This window comes from Channa argus, chromosome 1 (assembly GCF_033026475.1).
Source record: "Channa argus isolate prfri chromosome 1, Channa argus male v1.0, whole genome shotgun sequence".
In the NCBI taxonomy this organism is placed as follows: Eukaryota; Metazoa; Chordata; class Actinopteri; order Anabantiformes; family Channidae; genus Channa; species Channa argus.
This window is the reverse complement of record NC_090197.1, coordinates 29,740,277-29,763,680: the sequence shown is the minus strand read 5'-3', so window position 1 is coordinate 29,763,680 and position 23,404 is coordinate 29,740,277. Positions and strand designations below refer to the sequence as shown.

Below are 23,404 nucleotides of genomic sequence, written 5' to 3'. Positions count from 1 at the left end.
ATCAGTTTAACTTCTACTCTGTAGTCCTAAGACCTTTTGCCTATACCCACAATGACTTTTCTCACACAAACAGATCCACTAGTTCTTTACTCCTACACAGACAAACCACTTATCTAATACTTGAGCAATACAGTTAGAACTGAACTGGTCAGTTGTTATTCAGTTTTTTATATTGTATTTTTATAGTGTGTGGTGAAATTACACCTTTAACACTGAAATGGGCTTAAAAAACAGATGTTCTGATAGCCCATGGTGGAAAAAATTAGAGTACTAAACTAAAGTAGTAAAAAGTAGTTTTAATGGTAGTTTAATCCCTGCAACAGGAAATGACCAATTTGCAAGGGTGTAGTGATTAGAGGGGAAACAAGCAAAACAAATGTTCTGATACACAAATCTGTAATAATATTATATTACGACTTCTCTCATGTTTGATGTAATTTTACATCTTTTGCCATCTGTTGTTTAACTGTTAGATGAAACCACTTAAAAATGTGCTGTTTAGTGGCTCTGCTAATAAATGTTAACTAACACTAAAATATGTCACAAGGCCTCAACCAGACTGTACCAAATTGTCATCGAAGTTCACAAACTTGATACTCAAAACTACTTGTCTAAAATGTTCTCCAATGCAAGCAGAAGGACCAATTCTTCACTCAAGTTGAAATAGGCCCACTAAATACAAGCTCTAATATTTACATCAAGTACAAAATTACAGGTGCAGCACTTAAAATACAATGTATTTCATGTAACTATTAAATTTGATTATGTTAATCACATAAAACTGTAAGTGTAGTCCAGATTTGTTCAACAACAAAAATAGGGAAAAATTATGGCAAAGAAATTATTCTTGTAATTCATAATACACTAAGGACTACTCCAATGACTGGTGGCAATGCATAATGTTGCCTAATGTTGTAATACTTGAATTATATTTCGTATTGTCAATCTACATCTGCAAAGTAGCAAACATTAATACCTAGAGCTGTCAAATAAATGCAGGTACAGTACTTAAATAATTGTACCAAGCAACTTGCTACTTCTGTACCCAATAGTGCTTAACGTTAGTCACTTTATACCAGTGTTTATGACAGGTTATGATGACTATTTGTTGGTATAATAGCAAATAATGCGGCTTTAGTGATAAATTGTAGTCAAATTAATCAAGTCTAAGCGGCATGTAACGTCACTATATAGGTTAATACTCTTAGTACTGTGCAGCAAGCTAAATGTTGCTACACACCATCTTGGGTGAAAACATTAAGTTATGTTACGGAGTAGTTCGAGTTAATAGTCCGAGAACAGCTGATTCTGTGGTTTGGTGTTTTGATGGAGTGGAGACGACGCCCGACTGCTAGCTTATCGGTGCTAAGGCGAGCTAGCAGCCGCCGCCATTACCAGCCGACGTTAGCGTTAGCTAGCAACTACTGCAGGCCTGAAGTTTTGTCTCACCTCTACCTCAGGGGGGCTTGATTTGGCAAGTTTAATAAGAACTCCTGGTTCTCAGTGTTAGTAAGTGTTTATTGAATTCGGATGAACACCCGTTTACACCGTAACATCAGTCGGCACCTTTACCGCAAGCTAACCGACAGCTTGTGGCTAGCAGTGCCAACAACCGGATCCAGGATCGCTAAAGGGAGACATTTGGGATAACGTAAGTGTCTACTGGTGTCTAATTATATGTTTAAAATAACATTATAATCAGTGGTTAATACACAAAACATTATTGTAGATAAAACCTAGCTAGTGTTAGAGTCACAGCATTGCTAGCTAACATTTATACCGTCTCACTGACGATCATTTTCGTTGGAATGCAGGTATTTTACATATGCTCTTAGTCTTAGGAGCTCTATGTGGTCAATCAATGTGGATATAACTCTGTGTGTGCGCGAACCTTTTTGATATTGTAAACCCGGGTCAACATCCCGATGCCTCTGTCGTTGAGGATGGTGAGTTTTTCTGCCAGTTTTTGCTGGCTGGGCTGGATCACTCCCCGAGACATCTTCTCGCTGTTCGGTTAAACCTCCAATTCAGTGAAGAAAAATGCCACAAATCTCCGCAAAAAAGGAAGGGAAGGAGAAGCTGTGATTTATGTAGTTATTAGATTTCTCCCATGTTCAGAAATTCGGGAATAGCAGCTTCCTGTACTCCACCCCACCGTCTCCCTGCCTGTTTTTCTTTTTTTTCCCTTTTTTTTTTTTTTGGATGAGGAGGTGTCCTGCTTTTACAACGAGACTGGCTCCCGTTGCCTTAACGTGAACCGCGTTAATTTTAGTTTTCCTAGCCTGCTGCAGTTTTTTATTCCTTTACATTTAGAGGACAGCTCCAATTAATAAATACTTTGCAGATGTAAATACTTATATGATATTATCAACTAGACATAAAGTACTTAAACGTATCTCCACATTTACCAACTGTGCTGTTTTTGTTCTCCATTCCAAGTCAGTAAGTATACTTTTCACCTTTGAAAGGTTGTTTCCAGTTTAATTTGCATATGTGAAATTAGTTTTTAACAAATGTTTTCTTTGTGTTAAGAGTATTGTTTCATCACTGTGTATGTAGCCCACAACGTTTTTTATTCCTATGAGCTTAAGGCTAAGTTGCTGATTACTGAAAACTAATTTACGGTGGATAATTCTTGCCAATACATTTTTAAGGAAACAGTTTTCTTTAAAGCAATTCTTTCATTGAGTTTACTTAACAAGGCCTGAATATTTAATTTTCATGCTGAAATGTTATTTATATGGCACATGTGTAACAGCATTAAGTTCAGCTGTGTTTAAATAGTTTAAATCGGTTTCAGTGAACTATTTTTGTACACATAGTACATTTTACAATATGTAGTTATTTATTCAACTTGACTTAAGAATATGAGTAGGACAATGCCAAAGAATCTCTGCTTTTAAACTAAATGTCGTGGCCTATTATTTAGACTTTGGGCCAAACAACACTCTCAGCGAACTCAGCTGGACTTTCCTATTTTACTCTGAGTACCTGAACGCCTCGTGTTGTTGACGCAGCTTCCGATTCAGCTGTCATTAGTGTGTTCAAGCCCTCACTACTCCTGCTGAAGGTGTGCTTCTCGCATAGGTCTACTCTTTATTGAGCTAGGACTTAAATGTTATATGTGGGTTTGGGCAGCGATGAATGACTCTTTCCGAGATTTTTCTTGAAAGCTCGTTGCAAGAACTGTAATGATAAAGCTCCGGGATTTCGTTCGAAATCAGCCGTTATCAGTGAGGGAAGAACTGTGAACTGTGTGAGCTGCTGAAATCAAGTATTTTTTTTTTCATTTTATTGTCTGTAACTGTCAGAAACCTCGTGTGCTGTCCTTAGCGTCCAACAATCAACCTGCCTGGAGAACTCTGCTGAAATGTGTTAGAACTTCTGGAGCTTTTTTATTGATAAGGTTGTGAGCACTAGGGCCCTCATTAGTCCTTCCTCTTGAGACCCTTCTATTTCTGTTACATGCTCTGCTGTTTTTGACCAGTTTCAGCTCGCAAGTCAGTCCTTTTTGGAAGAAATAATTGGTCATATGAAGCCTGCTGGATCTCCCAATGGTCCAATTCCACCTCGTCTTTTTAAAGAGGTCTTCCCCAGCCTGGCTCCATATGTGCTCAATATTATTAATGGCAGCTTAGAAAATGGGGTTTTACCTGCGAGTTTTAAGCATGTGGAAGTGCCACCACTGATTAAGAAGCCTGGCTTAGACTCTTCTGTATTTTAAAATTTTACGCTAATCTCTAAACTCCCTTTCCTTTCTAAGGAAAATTGTTTACTGCCAGTTGAAATCAGTCTTAGGTGAGCAAAATATTCAATACAATATTGAGGTATTTCAGTCTGGGTTTAGAACTCGGCACGATACTGAATCAGCACTGTTGAGGGTTTTTAATTATGTTCTTTTAGCCACAGACTCTGGTCAGTGTTGTTTTGGTACTGTTGGACGTAACGGCTGCCTTCAATACAGTGGACCATCAAATTCTCCTGTCTTGCTTGGATAACTGGGTGAGCATCCACGGTGGTGCTTTAGAGTGGGTCTAGGTCTTATTTAACAGAGAGAAGCTTCTGTGTCCGTGTTGGAAGAAGCTTTGGTGTGTGTGTTGGAACTGCACGGTCCTCCACAGAACCTCTCACATGTGGAGTGCCTCAAGGGTCAATTCTTGGGCGTCTTCTCTTCTCTCAGAGTCAATTGTGCAGAATCACTGTGCAGAGTGGACTGTTTCAGAATTGCATATTTTGCATTGTAGTGCATTAATCTGAACATCAATTTAATACTGCAGCTAAGGCTGATTTTATTATTAGGCTCTGATGTAGTCATCTCTAAGCTGTGTGGGGGTTGGCTCACCTGATCAAGACATTTTAACAGGCAACAAACAAGCAGAAATACTTGCATGAATGTGGCATAATGCTGCTGCCACTGTTTGAGTATTTCTGTTCGTTAACTGGGCTCATTTTAATGAAAAAAGGTCATATCACCCCACAATCAGTAGTCTTAATTTAACCTAAACATTCATTTGAATTAAATTTGTAATTATTTGCTATTAATAGGAATCTGTAAAGTAACTAGTTTGTAAAGTTGACAGATAAATGTAGTGCAGTAAGTATGTTTTCCTAATATTTAATGTGGGACATTTCGGTTTCTAACCTCTGTGACATATAAAAAAGTTTTTCATGATTTTATTTAAATCTACACTAGCTAATATAAAAACAAATCACCTTGGTTATAATGTCTTTTAATTGTCTTTGTTGTTTTTAAGCTTACTCCTGTAAACCCTTGAGTGATGCATTCACTGGCTCAGGAGATCCAAGGATTCTCCAAGAACCGCCTCAAGAAACAGTGCACGCATGTTACCACGGTGACGGGCAGGAAGCTGCTGGAGAGGAGAAGCAATGGAGGAGAGGTGGAACAGGTTGAAGAGCTGGAGGAGGGAAGTGGATGTGGATTTGTAGAAGATAAAAGTCTTGACCTTCAAATAGGTGTCATAAGACCATTTCTCCTGTTGGGTAATAAATATCATAAAAGCTCTTTCTAACAAATACTACTACTATTACTGATAGTGCACTCTTTTACTATGAATTTAAGCTCCATGTTTAAGCCATATACTACAGCAACTAATAGTACAGTTAGTACTTGTACTTTTTAGTGCTACAACAAATGTTATAATTGGGCTTTCTGTGCATTGGACTGTATTATCACCAGCACAGCTAATACACCTACTGCCCACAAGCAACACAATGGTCACATTCAAAACTACTAACAGGTAACACTATATACAAATATATATATATATATATATATATATATATATATATATATATATATATATATATATATATATATATATATATATATATATATATATATATATATTTTTAACCAGGGGCCATACTGCATCCCATTTTCATGGTTATATCAATAACACTTCCTTCACTTACAGTATATCTGTTACATTCTCCTCATTTAATTTCTAATCTGGCACTTGTAAATACTATATTTACAATACATTTTGTGTATTTGATAATTAATTTTTATTTTGCTCTCTTTGGTAAGCATTCATGCAAGACACGTTCCATGTATAATTACATACTTGGCTAATAAGTCAGTTCTTGTCTTGATTACGACGTTAAAAGTAGGAGACACAGAACTCTTTCTACAAGCACACAAAAATTCTCCAACTACTCCATCATTTATTTGTGAGTAAAAGACTGCAAGGACTTGCCGTGAAAAAAAAAAAAACGCACTTCCTGAAACAGTGTTTGAAAGTAAAATAGTGACTAGAACTAAAGATTCACTTATCATTTGATTATATTAATTTTTATATTTTCTTCAGTGAATATTATTTGCTCACTGCACTAATGCTGCATTCATGGCATGTTGGCAGAATAGGAACAATAGGAATAGCTCTCACAGCAATGATGCTGTAGCATTTCCACAGTACTCAAGTACTGTAGCTTACTTAAGTTAAGCTAAGTTTTATTGCATTTGCTACATGAGTCATGGTCTTTATTTAAGAGTGAAATCACATAGCATACTACTTTAAAATTTATCAGTTAGTTTTATTAGTTATCAAATGGATTCAATCTACCTGAAAGTGCTAGTAGTGGTCAGTAGTTAAAGGTTTGGGAGCAATTTTGAAACTTTCAAGTTTTTATACATGCTGCTGCTTATAACAATGGCTAAACAACATGATGTAAATGCAGCATAAATATGGAGCATCTGTCTCACAATAAGAGACAAAAGTGTAGATTATACTACTTCTAGCTACTAATGTATACTGCAGTACTAATACTAAAATACTCACCATTGCTGTTAAAAGTGTTAGCACTATGACTGCTGATACTAGTACGGGCACTAGAAGCTCTGTAATAATAGTTACACCTGTCTGTTGTCATGAACCATCATTGTTTTAGATTTTACCTGTCCAGTATTAGTTTGACTTTGGCTCAGTTACTTCATTATTCCATTGCACAAAGGCACTAGGTCATGATCTGCTCCCAATAATAAATAAATAAAATCCTAATAACGAATAAATCAATGTCATTAATTTTGAATTCGTCTCAGGAGCCCTGGTGTTCTACCCTTCAGCCAGAGGACGCAGGTTGACACCCCCACATGTCCGCACATATTGGTCCTGCTGAGGTGTCCTTGAGACTGACATTGAATCCCCTCACAGCTCTGAGGTGCTGTTCACTTGTGTAGTTAATGCTGCGCTTTGACCTCAATGCAGAAGAGAATCAAAGAGAGAATTTCTCAGCAGGGATCAATAAAAAATTACATCTGTTAGGCTCAGCAGAGGTGACTCTTTTCCATACAGTGCTTGACTCATACTGTAATAGCATGAAACTGCTTTAATTTTCTAAAATACTCTGTAGCAGCTCCACCTTTACTTTTGGCTACCAGCTTGTTATGACATCTTACAGGATCAGTGCTTTGAAAGGTTTGCAGTAAACCAGCTTGTTAAGCTTCTCAGCTATTTTTTAGAAATGCCTCTATGACATTTCTATGATTCTTAATGACGTTTCTATGATTTTCTAACAGCCTGGCATTGGACACCAGTTTTTACACCAGATTTTATATACATTTATATTTTTAGTCCAAGCAGGTTTCAGGCTGTTATGTTGTCAGGCAAGGAGCCTTTCATCACAATTGTGATCATGTATATAATCTGTGTATAGATTTGTGCAACCTTTGTTTAGCACAACACAATACAATAATAGAACTCTTTTATTTGCAATAATATGCTGTCAGTTTGGGTAAATTCTAATGTGAATTATTATTTCTTGATGCATACACATATGGCCAACACAAGTCAGCACAGACAAAACAATTCAATTAAACTGACTGACCTGGTCTACAGCAAAATGTAAAAATACCTAATAAAGCGTATTATTACAGTTCAGGGATGTGTCTGTGGCTGAGAATTTCATTAAACAGCGCACCTATATTGACATAGGAGCCCACCGATTTCTGTGCCTGTGTCAATAAAGGTTTTAGTCTTGAATTGCAGAACAAAACTGCTTTAGTTTAAAAACAATTATCAAGTATGGAGCAATGAAATGTAATTGTAAAATGTAAGTAAAAGAAGAAAAAAGTCAGTTTAAGAAAAAATAAATATCTTGTTTGGCATAATTTTTTGGCTTTCAGTCCCACATCATACCCTTGTTAAATAAAAAGAAAAGCCCTAGAAACTCCAGCATCTTTTCACAGATGTGTCAGCTTATATCTCTTCCTTCTCCACTGATGGGCAATAAAGGCTGAAACTGGCTTATTTCCAAAGATGCTCCATTCTTTGGATTTAGATTAACTACTCAACATCATGACTTTGGCATTATGTGAAAGTGGCTTGGCCAATGCAAAGAGTGCAAATCAAGCTCCTTTGAAGGCTGCTGCACTCAGTATCCACTGTGGAAATCTGGAGAAAGCACTTGCATAATTTTCGGTTTCCTGCCCAAATGTCCCTTCCAAATATATTATTCACCTCCTGCTATTTAAGATGACCACTGCTATTCTCATATAGAATAATCTTGTTCAGTGATTACCTGCTTCCTTTGCTGCATCAGTCATCCAAACTTTTGCTCTTATGGAGACTGTTGTCATGAATCATAAGATTCCTTCTCTGCAGCTGTAGATAATATTTAATGTTTATTTCAGCAGTTTTTTTAAGCCTAGTCTTGTGCTGCTATACAAATTATTTGATTTCCATTCTTGCTTTTTCTGTAGCTTCAAGCCACTGTACTGTTGGTTTCCGCTAACTGATATCTTCCCTCCTTGGTGCTGCAGCTGTTCCGATAGGCTTTTCTGTCTAAATGTTTTCTTACTAAGGGAAAAAGATGCTGATATCCTGCAGCTTGTATAAAGTTTTACATTATTGCCTTGACTGATTTTTTTTTTTACAATTCTGTATTTATTACAGATAAGTTTGCTCCATTTAGGGACACTGATTGTTCGCTGGTTTATTTCTTCTTTAGGAATATGGGTTTTTCAAAGTAGTATTCAGATTTTTAAAACGTGTTCAGATCGCTTTTTGTATGATCGATTGTGTGACATACAAAGCTATTCAACTTATAATAATATGAATGATAATAATAAAAAACAATTGCCCCATCACTTTAGAAGCTGGAACACATGAGCTTTGACATTTTGGTTAAACGAATGGTTTAAAAGATTAATTAATTATCAAATTTGTTGCTGATTAATTTTCTGGTGATAAGTTACTTGCTTCTGTTCTAATCAGTTGTTTAACCAATTGTCATTCTTGTTTCATTGGTGTAACATTAATGATACTTTATAGACTAATTAAGTGGAGACTTTGGAATCACTTAAAATAACAATAACAAGTGAGATGGCAGTGAATATTCCTGTGAAAAAGTGTAATTTCATCATTTTGTTCTCATTAAGCCGTTTCTACCCTTTCAGCCTCTCAGGATGCAGTCCACGACATTGACACACTGCAGAGATATAAGGTTAGTGCAGATTGATCAGTAAATCCAAAGTGCCTTTGCTTTGTTGTGATCACATGTGTAGTAACATTAGATTACCGGCATCCATGCAGTTTGGCCAGTAGCCGTAGGAGCTTCATGACTCATGCAGTGACAGTTCAGCTCAGTAGAGGGAGTAAATGATTACAGTACGTTTCAGCGCTGCTCCTACACCTCAGAGAATGTGACTACCCCTCTCTGCAGTGGCTGCTCCCAGGCATGAGCATATTGCTGCCTGTGCAGTCTTAGGATGATAAATTGGAGAGATTTCAAATACCTTCACTTCCTGTATCTGGGAGTAAAACCTTAACTGTCTAATAACCAAGCGAACCTGGAGTTTGCTGGTTGTTAAAGCCCAGAAGTTTTGAAAGCAGGTCTCATAGGCACTTATATCAATCAGTTCTACCATGTAAAACACATTTACTGTCCTGTCATAGTAAAATGCTCTAACAGTGTGTATCAGCTAAAGGTGTAGTTATTGGGAAAATCAGGAGGTGCAATCCACAATGAGTCAATTAACATCCTCATAAAGTGCAATTTGGGCTTTTTCTCATTTGGCCTTTGTTATTTTCACAGGGTTCATGGGGTATTTTGACCCAGTACCTCTCAGTTAAATCAATTCTTTTATTTCTCAGTCTGAGCTTGGCTCTTCCACAAATTAAACACATTACATACACATTTCTGCAAGGACTGACATGCTTAACAGTCGAGGATACATCCAGTTCGCTTTCTGGCTGCCTGAACTTAGCTGCATTTATCACTCTGTTGGATTTAGCTTCTTGAATCTAAAAAACAAAGAAAGTATTATCTACTTTATGTTGGTCACCTTATTTGTATTCCAAGGGGTGGATGTAAATAACCTAATTTTTTTTTTTGAGTAATCACTTTATAACTTGATTAGTGGATGCACCCCTGGCATTCTCCGGTTTCCTTGTACAGTCCAAAGACATGCATGTTAGATTAATTAGTGATTTTAAGTTGCCTGTAGGTATGAATGTGAGTGCGAATGGTTGTCTGTGTGTGTATGTCTCTCTGTGTTGATCCTAAGACAGACTGGAGACCTGTCCAAGGTGGACCCCACCTCTTGCTCTTTGACTGCTGGGATAGCCTCCACTACCCCAAGACCCAAATAGGATAAGTGGTTAAAGATAATGGATGGATAAATATGATGTGTGCCATTTTAATGTACTTTAAATTGCCTTTTTACAATCTGGTCAGGGAAAACCTGAAGAAAGTTCTTCTTGTTCCAATTGCCATTTACCATTAGCATCGAGCCTATTGGTTCTGGAAGATCTTTGATCAGGCCCAATTTTTATACTTTAGTCTTTAATGAAAGATGAGTCATTTTCTTCAAAAACTATGGTAACGCATAGGCTCATAACTGAAATGGCAATTCATATTTCAATTGGCAAATCAATATGTGGTTTGGTCATGTATTTTGAAAATTCATTTGCAAATGGCAAATTATTATGAAAAGTGGCAATTTAACCCTCAATCCAAATGTTGGAAAATTCATTTTGCAAATTTGCAATTCAGTTCGCATTTTCGCATGAGTTTGTGTCAGTAATGCATTTTGAAATTGCATAACCAAACTGCATATTGAATTGTCAATTGAAAATTGAATTGGCAATTAAATAAAGACTACAAAAGGCCATGGAATTATGAAATGCAATTGATTACACATTATTACAAATAATTCAAACTGAAGTTATGATTGAATTGTCACCTTACAAACTAAATGTATAAAATGCATTGTCAAACTGCATCATGACATTGCATATTGAAATGCCAATTGTAAAAATAATTGCCATTTGAATAAAGACTACAAAGAACCATAGCAATATGAAATCCAATTGACTTAACTTTCATTTAAAATGTTTATCCAATGAATTCAAACTGAATTGAGGATTGAATTGCCACTTTGCATATTGAATTGCCAATTGAAATATGAATTGACATTTCATGAGCCCGATACACTTTCATAAAAAACTAGCTTCTTTAGTTTATGCAGTAAACAACTCAAACATGAGTAAACAGTGCATTTTCTGGGAACTATTTTCAGTTGCGGATTAAGAAATATTTGGTGCCCTAGTGAGTATCTAGTCCGTATTTCCAGCACAGTATCTGTGGGAATGAGTCATGATAAACTACAGTGTATGTTTGTGGAGATGAGGAAACGTCAGTCAGTACAACAGTATGGTTCACTGATGTGTTTTAATTGGTTTTTGGACCACAGAGGAGCTATCAGGGTTTAGTTGAAAATACTTGTGCAGACAAATAATGAGATTTGTTCCCATTATAAAAAATACATACCACCAGGCTTATTCTTGAACATGTGGAATAAAAAGGAAGAAGCAGAACATATCAGTACAATAGAGAATTTAGCCATCTGAGGTCAATTTAAGTGAGAGTAGACATATTGCAAAATGTATTGGAGACATCTGTCTTCTTTGCCATTCTCCTTCTCCCTGTTTGTCTTCGACTCTTTCCTCTTAATCTTTATGCCCCCTCTCTCTGTCAACCCTCTTTTTTTCCTTTCTCACTCTGTTTTCTGCTCTCTCTCCTTCTTTGTCGCATTAAGGTTGTGTCATGTCATCAATATTACAGACAGAATCTCTCAACAGCCTTTTAAAACAAGTCAATGCTGAGGGGTCATTTGCTCAAGGAGTTGCACATGTCTACAGCCCCTCTCCTCCGTCTTTGTCTTCCTCAGGTGTCTCATGTGCTAAATGTGGCCTATGGAGTCATCAACTTGTTCCCAGACCAGCTGGTGTATAAGACGCTTCAGATCCTGGACCTCCCAGAGACCGACATCACTTCATATCTCGGGGAGTGCAGCACCTTCATAGATCAGGCTCGAGAACAGGTAAATACATGTGCAATTAGTATGTAATCATCTACGTGTGCTGAAGACTGAACATGTGAAAGTATTTACAGTTAAATAGCAAAACTTTAATTAGGAATTCTCATTTCCTGTCTTAAATTTCAAAAAATGCTTCTAATTTATTACCAAAAATGTCAACTTTATAGAATAGAATTTAAGATCTAGTTTAAGGCTCAGATATTAGTTTTCATGCTGATTATTGATGTAGAATTGACATCACATTTGCCAAATACTTTTTTCCCTTATAATTATTGATAATTTATTGGTGTCTAAGCATTCCTTTATTATTTTCATTTTATCAAGAGCTGCTCAAATCTTCTTCTGAGCAAAAAAACTTCATAGAATAGAATAATTCTATTGATCCAGCGGCCCACCAGAACAAACAGGAAGATAAAAAGATAAAAATAGCAACAAAATAGCAATATTTTGCAATAAATATGCATTTATTGCTTTACAAATGTCAAATGTCATTTAACTCTAACTCTTGACAAAAGTTCAAACTACATAATGTCAAGAAGTACAAATATACATAAAACTTTGAAAGTAAAAGTCCCTGTGGTTTTACTCTTAAAGTGGTTTTCTTTCTTTACCTAGGATTCTACTTTAGTAAATGTAAACTTAATTACCTTCCACATTGGAGACATACATAAAAGACACAAGCAATGTGTCACATCAGCCCTTTATGAATACAAATGCATAAAATCTATTTAAACCTTTCTAGATCTTCTTTCTTTACAGGAGGCTCGTGTAGCCTAAAAACACCTACTTTAATACTTGCCAGCCAACTAAACATGTCTGTGTGCACACACAGCTATTCTTCTGCCTCCCTCTGATGCATTTACACACATCTACAGCAGTCAGTTCTTTGTTCACAGCACAAAGGCAAAGGTTGGTGGTCAGTACATCTATTAAGAGACCACGCTGGGGTCATTTAATGCAGAAAGTCAAATTTTTCTTTGCGCATACACAGTTTTCCCTTAATTATTTCACATACTGTAGGTTATAAGGATTATTTCCTGGCAGAGACTTGTATTTCTTCTACTGTGTGTGTTTTTGTGTCAGGAGACTGACTGTAAGCAGAACATAATGTGATGTGAGCACTGATATGAAAACACTCTAACTTGAGAGCAATGAAATAACAGCAAAACAAGAAACTGACAAAACCAAATTAAGTCTCCATGTTTGTTGTGATGGATTTTCTCGCTCAGGCAATTTTAGTCTGTAGAAGTTTGCTGTTTTGCTGTTTTTTTTCTACAGGAAGGAAAACAGGACCTGATAACTGACTGCAGACACCAGCACAAATATTACAAAGGAGCAGAGTTTTGATTGATCGAAAGTTATAACAGACTAATATTCTGTGTATGCTCTGTTTGTGCTTCATTTGATTGTATTTTACCCAGAGGAACTGCCTGATTGGGTTATATCTTTATAGGAAAGCACAGATGACATTGATAACATGTCAATTACAGCAACCAGAGCCCTGCATGTGTGTTCAGCCAATTCAAATCTTCTTTCCCTCAATGCAAAATCAAAAAAGTGCTTATATCATCTGTTCCACTTGATATTAGCCTCACACTGTTGGGTTTCTGCTAAAGGACTTTTCACTGAATAATCGTAGTTCTTACTTCACTAAAATTAGTGATTTCTGTACACAAGAATTACTACTGGAGACACTTTTATTTAACCTATCTTAGCTCAGCTACCTTAGTAGTTAGCTGTTAGCAATGGCTTCTCTATTTCTCTCCTTCTCTCACTTAATCAGTGTTCTCATGTTCAGTTTTTCCTCTGCCTCCTTTAGTGATAATGGTATCCGTAACAACTGTTAGGTTTTTGCAGCTTTGGAGGCAAGGCTCACAGAATTGGAATTGTGTCTCTGCACCATGGAAAATAATCCAGCTAGTCAGGGCCCAGTAGCTGGTGCAGAGCGACCTAGCATAGCCCCAGTTAACTGTCCCCTGGCAGTTCCTGAGCAGCGGGGAAGCCAGTCCGGCTCAGTGATGGTTCATAGACGATCCAATGCTAAACAGACGCCCGAGGTTCATCAAGTTCCTAATTGATTTTACCCACTCAGTGAAACCAACTCTCCTAATTGGTAGCTCTACTGTCAGAAACGTGAAGTTAGAGACTCCAGTGGCCATAGTCATGACGCCCGTTGACGCAAATCAGAGGTCACTAAAATGAATGTTAAATCGGTGTGTAACTTTGCCAAAACAATATCGACAACCAAAAGTATGACAATCGAGAGTTTAGCCTGGGATGCAGAGATCCAGTCCCACATGCCTCTCTGCAGTGTCCTTACAACCGTCACCCCCCCACAACTCCCACATACCTATAGAGACTGTGTCTCAGATCTCTCTCTTCCTAATCTCTGTTCAATGAGTTAATAAGCGATCATCAATTAATTTTTTTTTTTGTCTTACTAAAACTAACATATACTTCCTGCAGTCAAAATGAGTCAACCCCTCAAAGTCATATTAATTATCGTAGAAGCACAGGCCGAGGTGGAGGAGTAGCAGCAGTCTTCCACTCTAGCTTACCAATAAACCCTAGACCTAAAAATAGTTAGAACTCATTGGAGAGCCTTACTCTTAGCCTTTCACACCCAAACTGGAAAACTCAAAAACCACTTCTATTTGTTGATGTGTACCATCCTCCAGTCCCTTATTCAGAGATTTGACTGAATTTTCTGATTTTCTATCTGATTTAGTGCTTATTATAGCTAAAGTTATCATAGTGTGTGACTTTCACATTCATGTAGATGCTGACAGTAACTGCCTCAACACTGCGTTTAATGCATTATTAGATTCAATTGGTTTTTCCAAAATGTAAATAAACCCACTAACTGTTTTTATCAAGACATAAAGGCTTGGCTGTCCCACAATGTTTTACTTCTAAACTCAGAAAAACTGAAGTCATAGTATTTGGGCCTAAAAATCTAATCTTAAATATGATGTCCAACCATATCTTTACTCTTAATCTCTATAACAGCCTTCTTCCACCTACGGAACATTGCCAAAATTAGGAGCATCCTGTCTCAAAGTGATGCTGAAAAGCTAGTCCATGCATTTGTTACTTCTAGGTTGGACTACAATAATTCCCTACTTCCAGGATGTCCCAGTAACTCCCTAAAGTGTTGACTGGAATTAGGGTTCCCATAAAATCTAGAATAGAATTTCAAACCCTCCTTCTTACATATAGAGCTCTTACGGTCAGGCTCCATCATATCTAAAAGGCCTCATAGTTCAATATCATCCCACTAGACCCCTTAGATCACGGAATGCAGGCCTACTTGTGGTTTCCAGAATTTCATAGGTAGAATGGGAGGCAGAGCCTTTAGCTATCAAGCTCCTCTCCTGTGAAACCAGCTCCCAGTTCAGATTCAGGAAGCAGACACCCTCTCTACTTTTAGGTCTAGGCTTAAAACCTTACTTTTTGATAAAGCTTATAGTTAGTTATAGTCATGCTGCTATAGGCTTAGACGGCTGAGGGACTCACCCCAATGCACTGAGCTACTTTACTCCTCTTGTCCCTCTCTCCTCTCACCCCACATTTATTTTTCACCACTGTAAGACCCACCGTAGTTGTCCTCCCTCCCTGTAGTTGTCTTCCCTCTGTTTCCCTCTCTCTGTCCCAATGAAAGTTGAATTGAATTGAAAATTAAAAAAAACTTTGATGGGAGGCACCATGTTGAATAAGAGACAAATGTGTCAATATGCTGAGCTTCAGAGCTGAGCCATGGGCCTGCACGCATTGTCTAAAGATGTGGCTGGAATTTTAAAAATTTATTTCCAACCAGGCACTCTAGGCAGTAAAATAATTACATCAACATTAATATTAATCATATCAAAAATTTTCACACACACAGGCAGCCCCAGACAGTTTTATTCTGTCTCAACTTGCTCTACGTGCTCTGTCTAATGCTGCTGTAAGAGATTTTGGAAAGTCACAAATCACAGATTGTCCGAAAAATGCAGTGAAATGACTACAAGCTTGGATTTTACCAAGCGGTAAGGTCATGCCGACATGGTGAAAACTACACTCTTTAATAGAATGTTTGTACAATTTAGATGACTACTCTATTAACATTAGTGCCATCACTGATTTTCTACAATTACAGTATGCTGAACAATAATGGAATTTTCTTTGCACTGTTTGTGCATTTTCAAAATACAGATTTCAACAACACTTCTCATAGATAGGATTTCTTCTGCAGAAAATGGTCTCCATGTGAAGTAAACATCCTGCCATGTAAGGTTTTTATTTAGGTGCGCCATGTTGTGAGGATCCCCCTGCCTGTCAAATCAGTGTTTTGATTTTCTGTTGTGACTCCAAAAAGCATTGCCACGGTAGCCTGACATGGCAATACAAACCTTCAGGATCTTTTTTCTATGCACATAAAATCATCTCTCCACATTACCAGGAGATATTTTTGTTGTATTTGGTTGAGTTCCTTTATTTTATATTCTCCCTTCCTTATTTCTTCTTCATTTGGAGAAGAGACTCCATCAGATTGGAAGTATTCAAACAGCTTTTTAGCCAAACAAAGCAAAATGTATGCAGGTAACCCACCGTAACCGTTACAACAGACACAGGAAAATAGAGCATGTGCCTCACATAATCAGTGGCTTTCGGCTTGTCCCATCAAGGCCTGCTAAAACCCTCCTGTTTTATCCAAGCTCGGGCCCACTTTGCAGGGCGACACATGGTGGGATGGGAGTCGATGCTCTAGCCATCGAGCCACCAGGCCCCCTATGTGCCTCACACAATGGCACCCCAATTCCCCAACATGCAACGGGGCATGACATAACTTCACATTCTCATTTAAAATCCCTTGACCTCTACATAGTTTATTCAGTTTAACAGCAGCCACGATGAAAATCAGACTGGCCAAAGATAGAGAGAAATTCATCCATGTTTTGACTCCCATCAAACTACACATCCAACCACTTATCTTGTAGAACTTTAACATTAATCTCATGGTCTTCCTGCACACTTTCTCTCTTTAGAATGGTGTGGTGCTGGTTCACTGTAATGCTGGTGTGTCACGTTCTTCCTCCATTGTGATTGGTTACCTGATGATGAGGGAGGGGCTGTCGTTTGATGAAGCTTACAGTCAGGTGAAGCTGGCCAGGCCCTCAATGCACCCCAACCCCGGCTTCTATCAACAACTACAGAGCTACAAACCGTAAGAAATTACAAATCCTTAAAGGACTCTAACTCTTTAATTTTGTGAAAATATTATTTTTAAAATATTTGTGTTTAGGGCCTAATAAGCAAAATATGGTACTGTGGTGTTATTCATCCCCCCTACTGTTGCTGAGTACACTTTATTTTACTGTTGTAAATACCAGTCGCAGTATGAATCCTTCTCATGGACAGATGCGCATTTATTAACAAACTGTAGCTGTTCGTAAACTGGGTATGAAAGCATCAGAAGCTAAGCAATGTTGTTGAGTGATATAATCCTGCTATGACTCTGGATAGTTTTCTTTATTTTCAAATCAATAGGTGACACTACAGCAGTGTGACGGTGGCACCGTTATGTAATTCCAGGTTTCTACAACAACCTGTCTGATGTACAGTGCATGCTGACCACAAACAAAGGGGGTTAAAAAAAGGTTAATTTTTAAGGAAATATTCATACTCAATTTTCCAGTCAACAACCAGTCGTGTAAACAAAAAATCAGAACAGCTATTCAATCCAAAATATTTTGCGGCTTATCTTAAAAAAAATGGAACTTGGGTGACGGGCTGAACAGCACAGGTAATGTTATATGTATTACCACTTCAGTGTCTTCTTTGTGCAGTTGGGCCATGCTGTCAAGTCAGTGTACCATTACAATGGTTTCAAAACTGTAATTTAATGTAAAAATGTTGTACAATGGGGTTTTAAACAAGAGTTTTTTTGTTTTTTTTTCCAGTAAGGATGTTTATATACCAAATACCTGAGGGTGCTTATGCCTGTGTCTGTGCACAGATGGATTACGGAACAGAACTATGGAGCACAGGCCCAGGGGCCCAAGATATCCAGGGACCCATGAGCTTCAGTCTCTGAAGTTACCATTCATATGGTTTATAAGAGCTCAGCTCTGACCACAAACAGATGCAAAAAAATAAAAGTAGGGGGCTGTTCCTCATTAGTATCTCCAGTCCACGTGTCTGCACAACATTCAGTGAGTGAAATTCTCTAGTTAAAGTGCTGAAATTAGATTTCCTCACTGTAGAAGCTCTATTTTTTGCTGTATAGATTACTTTCTAATTAAAGATGTACCTCTATTCGTAAGGTTCAACTGGATTTCTCTCTCAGCTGTACAAACAGGTACACCATCCATTACAATGATTGCCCTCAGTGCTGCATTGTCTCTATCAATTTCACAAGTTTGCAAAGTTGATGAACCTCGCTCCCTTGAAATAACTGTCTTATAATTAACTTGTTAGATAATGAGGTAGAATCCAGTTGGCTCACATGCTAATCAACAAATACCACTGGGAGGAGCGACTAACACTGCAAGCGCTCAGCACACAAAGGTGTCATATCTTAATCTTCACTGCCTAAATGGAAATAAAGTCTTTAGGGCCGATGTGTGTTTGTTGTTCACCGGGCTTACAACATTTAGTCACGACTATTCTTATTGATTAATGTCCAGCGTGTTGAAGTTATCAGTCAAATTCACATAGAGGGAGATGTTCTGCACACTCAGCAGTATGTAACTTAATTACATTAGCTGTGCAAGATTTAGAAGACAGTTAATCAAAAATTGCATGTTCAGGGTTACAGAGTATTGAAATTTGAAATGCTGCAGTGACACAGAGTAAGCATTAAGATGCTACAAGTCAAAAATAACCATAATTTAAAAGGACCATAAATTAACTGCAGTGATAAATATTACCAGTGTAACTGTATCACCAGCTGCTAAGTTGTACATGTTTTAAAAAAAATCTAGTTTTCAAGTTAACCTTTGTTAACCCAGCTAACTCTGTCTGTTGGCCTGACAGATTATCCTTATCCACATTTGTGGTTTTGAGTGAAATGCTGAGTACTATGTAGAAACTATGTGATGGATGCCATGAAACGTCAGGTACAGATAAATCAATCCCTCCAGGAATTTCCCATGTGATACAATTAATTAAACCATTCCCCTGTAAATTCTGTGCAATTTAAATTCTCAACATTGAAACATGCATCATGATTTTTTAGAAAAGCTGTTACCAGATTGGTAAATGGTTTGCACTTATATAGCGCTTTTCTACCTATTGGCACTCAAAGCGCTTTACACTGCTTCTTCTTTACCCATTCACACTCACAATCACACACACATTCATACACCGATGGGGGAGCTGCTATGCAGCTGGCCAACGCTCAACGGGAGCAACTAATTTGCGGTTCAGTGTCTTGCTCAAGGACACTTCGACATGTGACCGGAGGAGCCGGGGATTGAACCAACAACTGTGAGATTGGTGGACAACCACTCTACCTTCCTGTGCCACAGTCGCCCACAGTTGGGCATTTTACACCATAACAATTTCAAAAGCATCAGCAAAGCCCTGAAGGTATTCATTTATTGGTCTCTCAGGATCTAGCTCCCTCACCAGGTCAGTGTTTTAATTTGTCAAGTATTTGTCCAACATTCACAAAGTTTGCAAACTAAATACAAAAGTTAACATAATAAAATAATGCACATTCAGTGCATCCTAATGGTTCTGTAAGGGTTGTAGATTATTTAACACCCCTGTAAAACCATGGACTGATTGAGCAGTTCATAGTTAACAGCTAAATATTTGGGGCATATTACTTACGTTTTTCCCAATAAATGTACAGGACTGTCCAAGAAATACATTTCTAACCTTGCTTGTTACAGTGTCAAGTCTTGAAAAAAACAGGCAAATAAAATATTGAACCAATGTCTGAATAATGGCAACAATGCCAATATGCAGTCTGTGACAGTGCTTGAGTGCAGAGTTTGGCCTTTTCTTTGGTGTTGTTCAATGGTGTATCACTGAAGAGTATCTGCTATGAAGCCAACTGGGTTTCCCCTGACATTTTTGTGACATTTTACCGTCTGGATGTGATGGCCCACAGTATGGCACAAGCTGTCCCATCTGCAGGGTCTCGTGGGGTCCAACCACCATCTCAGTCTGTGCAGGCCTCAGTACGAGAATATTAACAGACAGGGAGAGCTAGGTTAGATACAGGATGTTGAATAATTTCCCCTGAAGCAGAACAATGTTATCAGCCCTGTTGGTTTTCATTACATTTGAGCCTTAAAAAAAAAAAAGCATCCCACACACCAATCACATGCCCACAAACATCTATTACAAAATGAACAGTGCATGACATTATAAATACCAGCATTAATAAAATAGTAGTTTTTTGGTACTGACTTCCTGGCATTTCTTAAGAGCCCTACCTGACACTGTGAGCTTATATGTGCACAAGCACAACTGCAGAACCGGAGATAGTTTATACCATTTTCAAATTATGTTTTTGTGATTAAACTGCCTGAGGAAATTTGATACTTTTTTACTCTTGGAAAATGCAGTATACAAATATTTGACAAACTGAAGGAGAAAAAATATTAATTGACTAGAGAAATCCTAACATAGGCCAAAGAGGGTCACAGAATGGTTTGATTAGCATCATAATTATATGAATCACATGCACTCCCAAAATCATCCCTTCCTACACATCTGCCCCCAATAAACATTACAGATTACAACAACACAGATTTTTTACTTTTTCCACCTAACAACAAAAATTAATTGCCCCACAATATTGCAAGTTCTGTTAGCTTTTCCTGTGGTATACAGCAGTATTAAATAAACCAGGGATTAATTTAACACAGAGTATTATATACTTTAGTACGAATTAATGATAATGATTTCCGTCTTATCTCTCCAACCCCCAGCAAGGACCCATAAACCATCAGCAAGCCCACATTATCTTGCGACTGCATTGAAAATATAATAGAAAAATATGTATAATACAGGAAGAGAAACACCACTAAATGGCATAAAAAGGAAAAATGCATATGTAGAGATGCATAGAAACAAAAACAAATTGAACACAAGTACTATATAAACCAGTGAATAAACCAAAAGTACTGCAGATCTGAACAGGGAGTAATAAGTTAGATTTGTATTTGTGTAAAATTAATCTAGTGAAGCAGATGGGAGGTTTTTAAGCTTATTGCAATATTGGATCATGGGACCCAGATTTATATTTATCAGATAAGCCTCTTACTGTTTAGTTTATTTTCTCAAAGCTCTACAACAATATTTTGTCACTAAACCAGAGAGAGACTCTGGGGGGAGTCTTGACAATTTCCTGTCAAGGAAAATCTTTCCAACACAGAGACACATGTAGTAATTCAGAGTCATTCAGTGAGAAACAAGAAAGGATTTGATTTGTTTCTTACTGAATGGAAACTAAGCGGAACACCAGGATATAAGCAAACGTAGCACTGGGTTCTAGTTCTGCTTCCTGTAGCTGTTTCAGATGAAGATTTAAAAATAGCATACCTGTAAAATGGAGACAGAATCCAAATGCTATGTGTAGTCTCTGAGGGGACACCAAGAGTTAGGTCTCATCAATGCTGGACAATAAGCTGAAAACAACCAAAGAAAATCAAGCTGTACTTTTGTATTCAGCTTCCAGGTCGTACAAAGGTTCATTAGATTCACTTCAGCTTATTGAAATCCAGCCAGGATGTGCAATCAGGAGGCACATGCACATTAAAACTTTTCTGATTTTGGTAACAAAGCCTCTTTGTAGCAATTACAAATGGTCTGTGATTAACATACACACTCACTGCCCACTTTATTAGGTACACTTTACAATTTACTTATACTTTTTCAATGGTATAATTTCTTCTAAATTTGAGAAATTATAACATTGTACAAGTAGAATTCATGGCAGAGCTGTGTTGGATTGCATCAGATTGTACAGGTGTACCTAATAAAGTGGCCAGTGAGTGTATACAACAATCTTATATTACAATGTTACATTTAAAGCTCACCCACTTACAAAAGAGGAGTATAATTATAACGCAGTTAAAATATTTTGCTGTATAGATTATCTACAACTCTAATAGATGTCTTATTATAAGTTATTAATATTGTACATTGATTTCACCAGCTTTATACAAAACATTTCAGTGTATGATGTATGAAATTTGTTGGACACAGGAAATTATAATGAAATTGCTTGTCTTCATTTTTCTGGTGGAAAAACTTTTTATTATATATACATTTATCTTGACTAAACACTTGGCAACACTTTTGGAGTTTAATCAACTCCTATCATTGAGAGCTGAAGTGACCCAAATGTTTTTGATCTGGTGCCACAGATGGCAGGATGATTATCAGTCGCAAACTGTGAAAATGACCAAAATGATTCATGTGTCTTACACTACAGTGTGGTTAGATATACAGGCAGAGAGGCTACTTGGATTTAATGCAAATTCTGTTTACAGTACTACTGCGTATGTGAAAAAAGTAGTATAAGGCCTTTTATGTGGCTCCTGAAGGAGCTGTGTGAAGTCTGATAAAATGTAAGCTGGGGCTGAAGACTACAAGTTTGAAAAGGAAAAGAAATCTGGGGGTGTGGAGTTAAAAAGAAGCGAGCTTACCAGAGCTGTGTATCCTGCTCCTCATCTCTGCTTGAGACTAGAGGCTCAAGGCAACAGTAGCCACCACCAGCACACAGAGCCAGGATTTGACAAGGAAGAAGAATGTGTGGTAAAAAAACGACAATATCTCTGGTTCGGCTGCATTGATTCTGCTGCTTTTTTCAAACTGTTTGTGTGTGACATTGTAACAGAAGTGCAAAACTTGTTTAAGGTTAGATCACGGTTACATTCACTTGAAAGGCAAATGTTAGCTGCAGGTCTGTACTGGCTTACAAACTCAAGTCTCCTGAACAAAATGAGACTAACTCACCTTCATCCACCACAACATTTAATTTCTGTCTCACGAAATAAATGGCACACTACCTCCTGAACATTGACGGTGGCTGTAAATCGATATGTTACATGCTCTGCCACTGTAATGGTTAAGATTTACATCAAAGGTTTGAGATTTAACAGTTTTAAGGTTGTTTGAAGTTTGAAGGTTGAGCATAAGCCAAAGTTGATTTGTATCACACTACTTCTATCATTGTTAAAGCCGCTTTAATTAATAAAAAAAAATGTTGGCTGTAGTGATGATCCAGTAGAGGTTTATCACCTTTCTCTTCTGTAGAATTTATGGCATTGTTCAGTTTATTATTGTGATTTTCTGGTCTGCAACCTGACTGTTGTAGTCCAGTCTTATCAGTTCTCTTGTTTCTGGCAACACTACCTCCTAAAAAATATTTCCCAGTGCAGCTAAACTACAAACACCATTATGATTTTCTTTAACATAATCAGAGGATGATTATTTTCAAATACATAAAAAACAAAAACAACTACGTTTACTCAGGGAAAAGAAGACGCTCAAGAGTTTGGTGAAGGTGGGTGGCCACAGTGTATAGTACAAGACGAGTTCGATTCGATTTCAGACTCCAGT

General features: G+C 37.5%; 2 protein-coding genes across 12 annotated transcripts in view; one reads left to right on the top strand and one right to left on the bottom strand.

Annotated features, from left to right (window-relative positions):
• The window catches only part of nckap1 (NCK-associated protein 1), a 32,022-nt gene extending 29,815 nt beyond the window's left edge, over nucleotides 1–2,207 (bottom strand). For 3 of the 5 annotated variants that reach the window (XM_067480316.1, XM_067480325.1, XM_067480333.1), the window contains exon 1: nucleotides 1,892–2,207. In XM_067480316.1, the coding sequence (XP_067336417.1) occupies nucleotides 1,892–1,999 (108 nt within the window). In that variant the 5' untranslated portion in view covers nucleotides 2,000–2,207. The remainder of the gene's footprint in view (nucleotides 1–1,891) is intronic. The other 2 variants (XM_067480341.1, XM_067480348.1) reach the window with 1 other exon arrangement.
• Nucleotides 998–22,858, top strand: LOC137101927 (dual specificity protein phosphatase 19-like). 7 transcript variants are annotated; one of them, XM_067480933.1, is made up of 7 exons: nucleotides 3,626–3,798; nucleotides 3,904–4,002; nucleotides 4,755–5,001; nucleotides 8,915–8,961; nucleotides 11,690–11,842; nucleotides 16,867–17,045; nucleotides 17,838–22,858. In XM_067480933.1, exons 3-7 carry the CDS (start codon nucleotides 4,779–4,781, stop codon nucleotides 17,899–17,901), a joined length of 666 nt encoding a protein of 221 aa, XP_067337034.1. In that variant the 5' UTR covers nucleotides 3,626–3,798; nucleotides 3,904–4,002; nucleotides 4,755–4,778; the 3' UTR covers nucleotides 17,902–22,858. The 7 variants fall into 7 exon arrangements, with proteins under 7 accessions (XP_067337016.1, XP_067337068.1, XP_067337058.1 ...); XM_067480915.1 differs by lacking the exons at nucleotides 3,626–3,798; nucleotides 3,904–4,002 and adding an exon at nucleotides 998–1,651 and having other exon boundaries at nucleotides 17,838–22,857; XM_067480957.1 differs by lacking the exons at nucleotides 3,626–3,798; nucleotides 3,904–4,002 and adding an exon at nucleotides 1,003–1,651 and having other exon boundaries at nucleotides 17,782–22,856.
• Nucleotides 22,859–23,404: the final 546 nt, after the last annotated feature.

Coding starts and splice junctions, on each gene's coding strand:
- LOC137101927 (XM_067480941.1), top strand. CDS start 4,779: ATGCATTCACTGGCTCAGGAGATCCAAGGATTCTCCAAGAACCGCCTC. Junction 5,002..8,914: donor AAGACCATTTCTCCTGTTGG/GTAATAAATATC, acceptor CTACCCTTTCAG/CCTCTCAGGATGCAGTCCAC. Junction 8,962..11,689: donor ACACACTGCAGAGATATAAG/GTTAGTGCAGAT, acceptor TGTCTTCCTCAG/GTGTCTCATGTGCTAAATGT.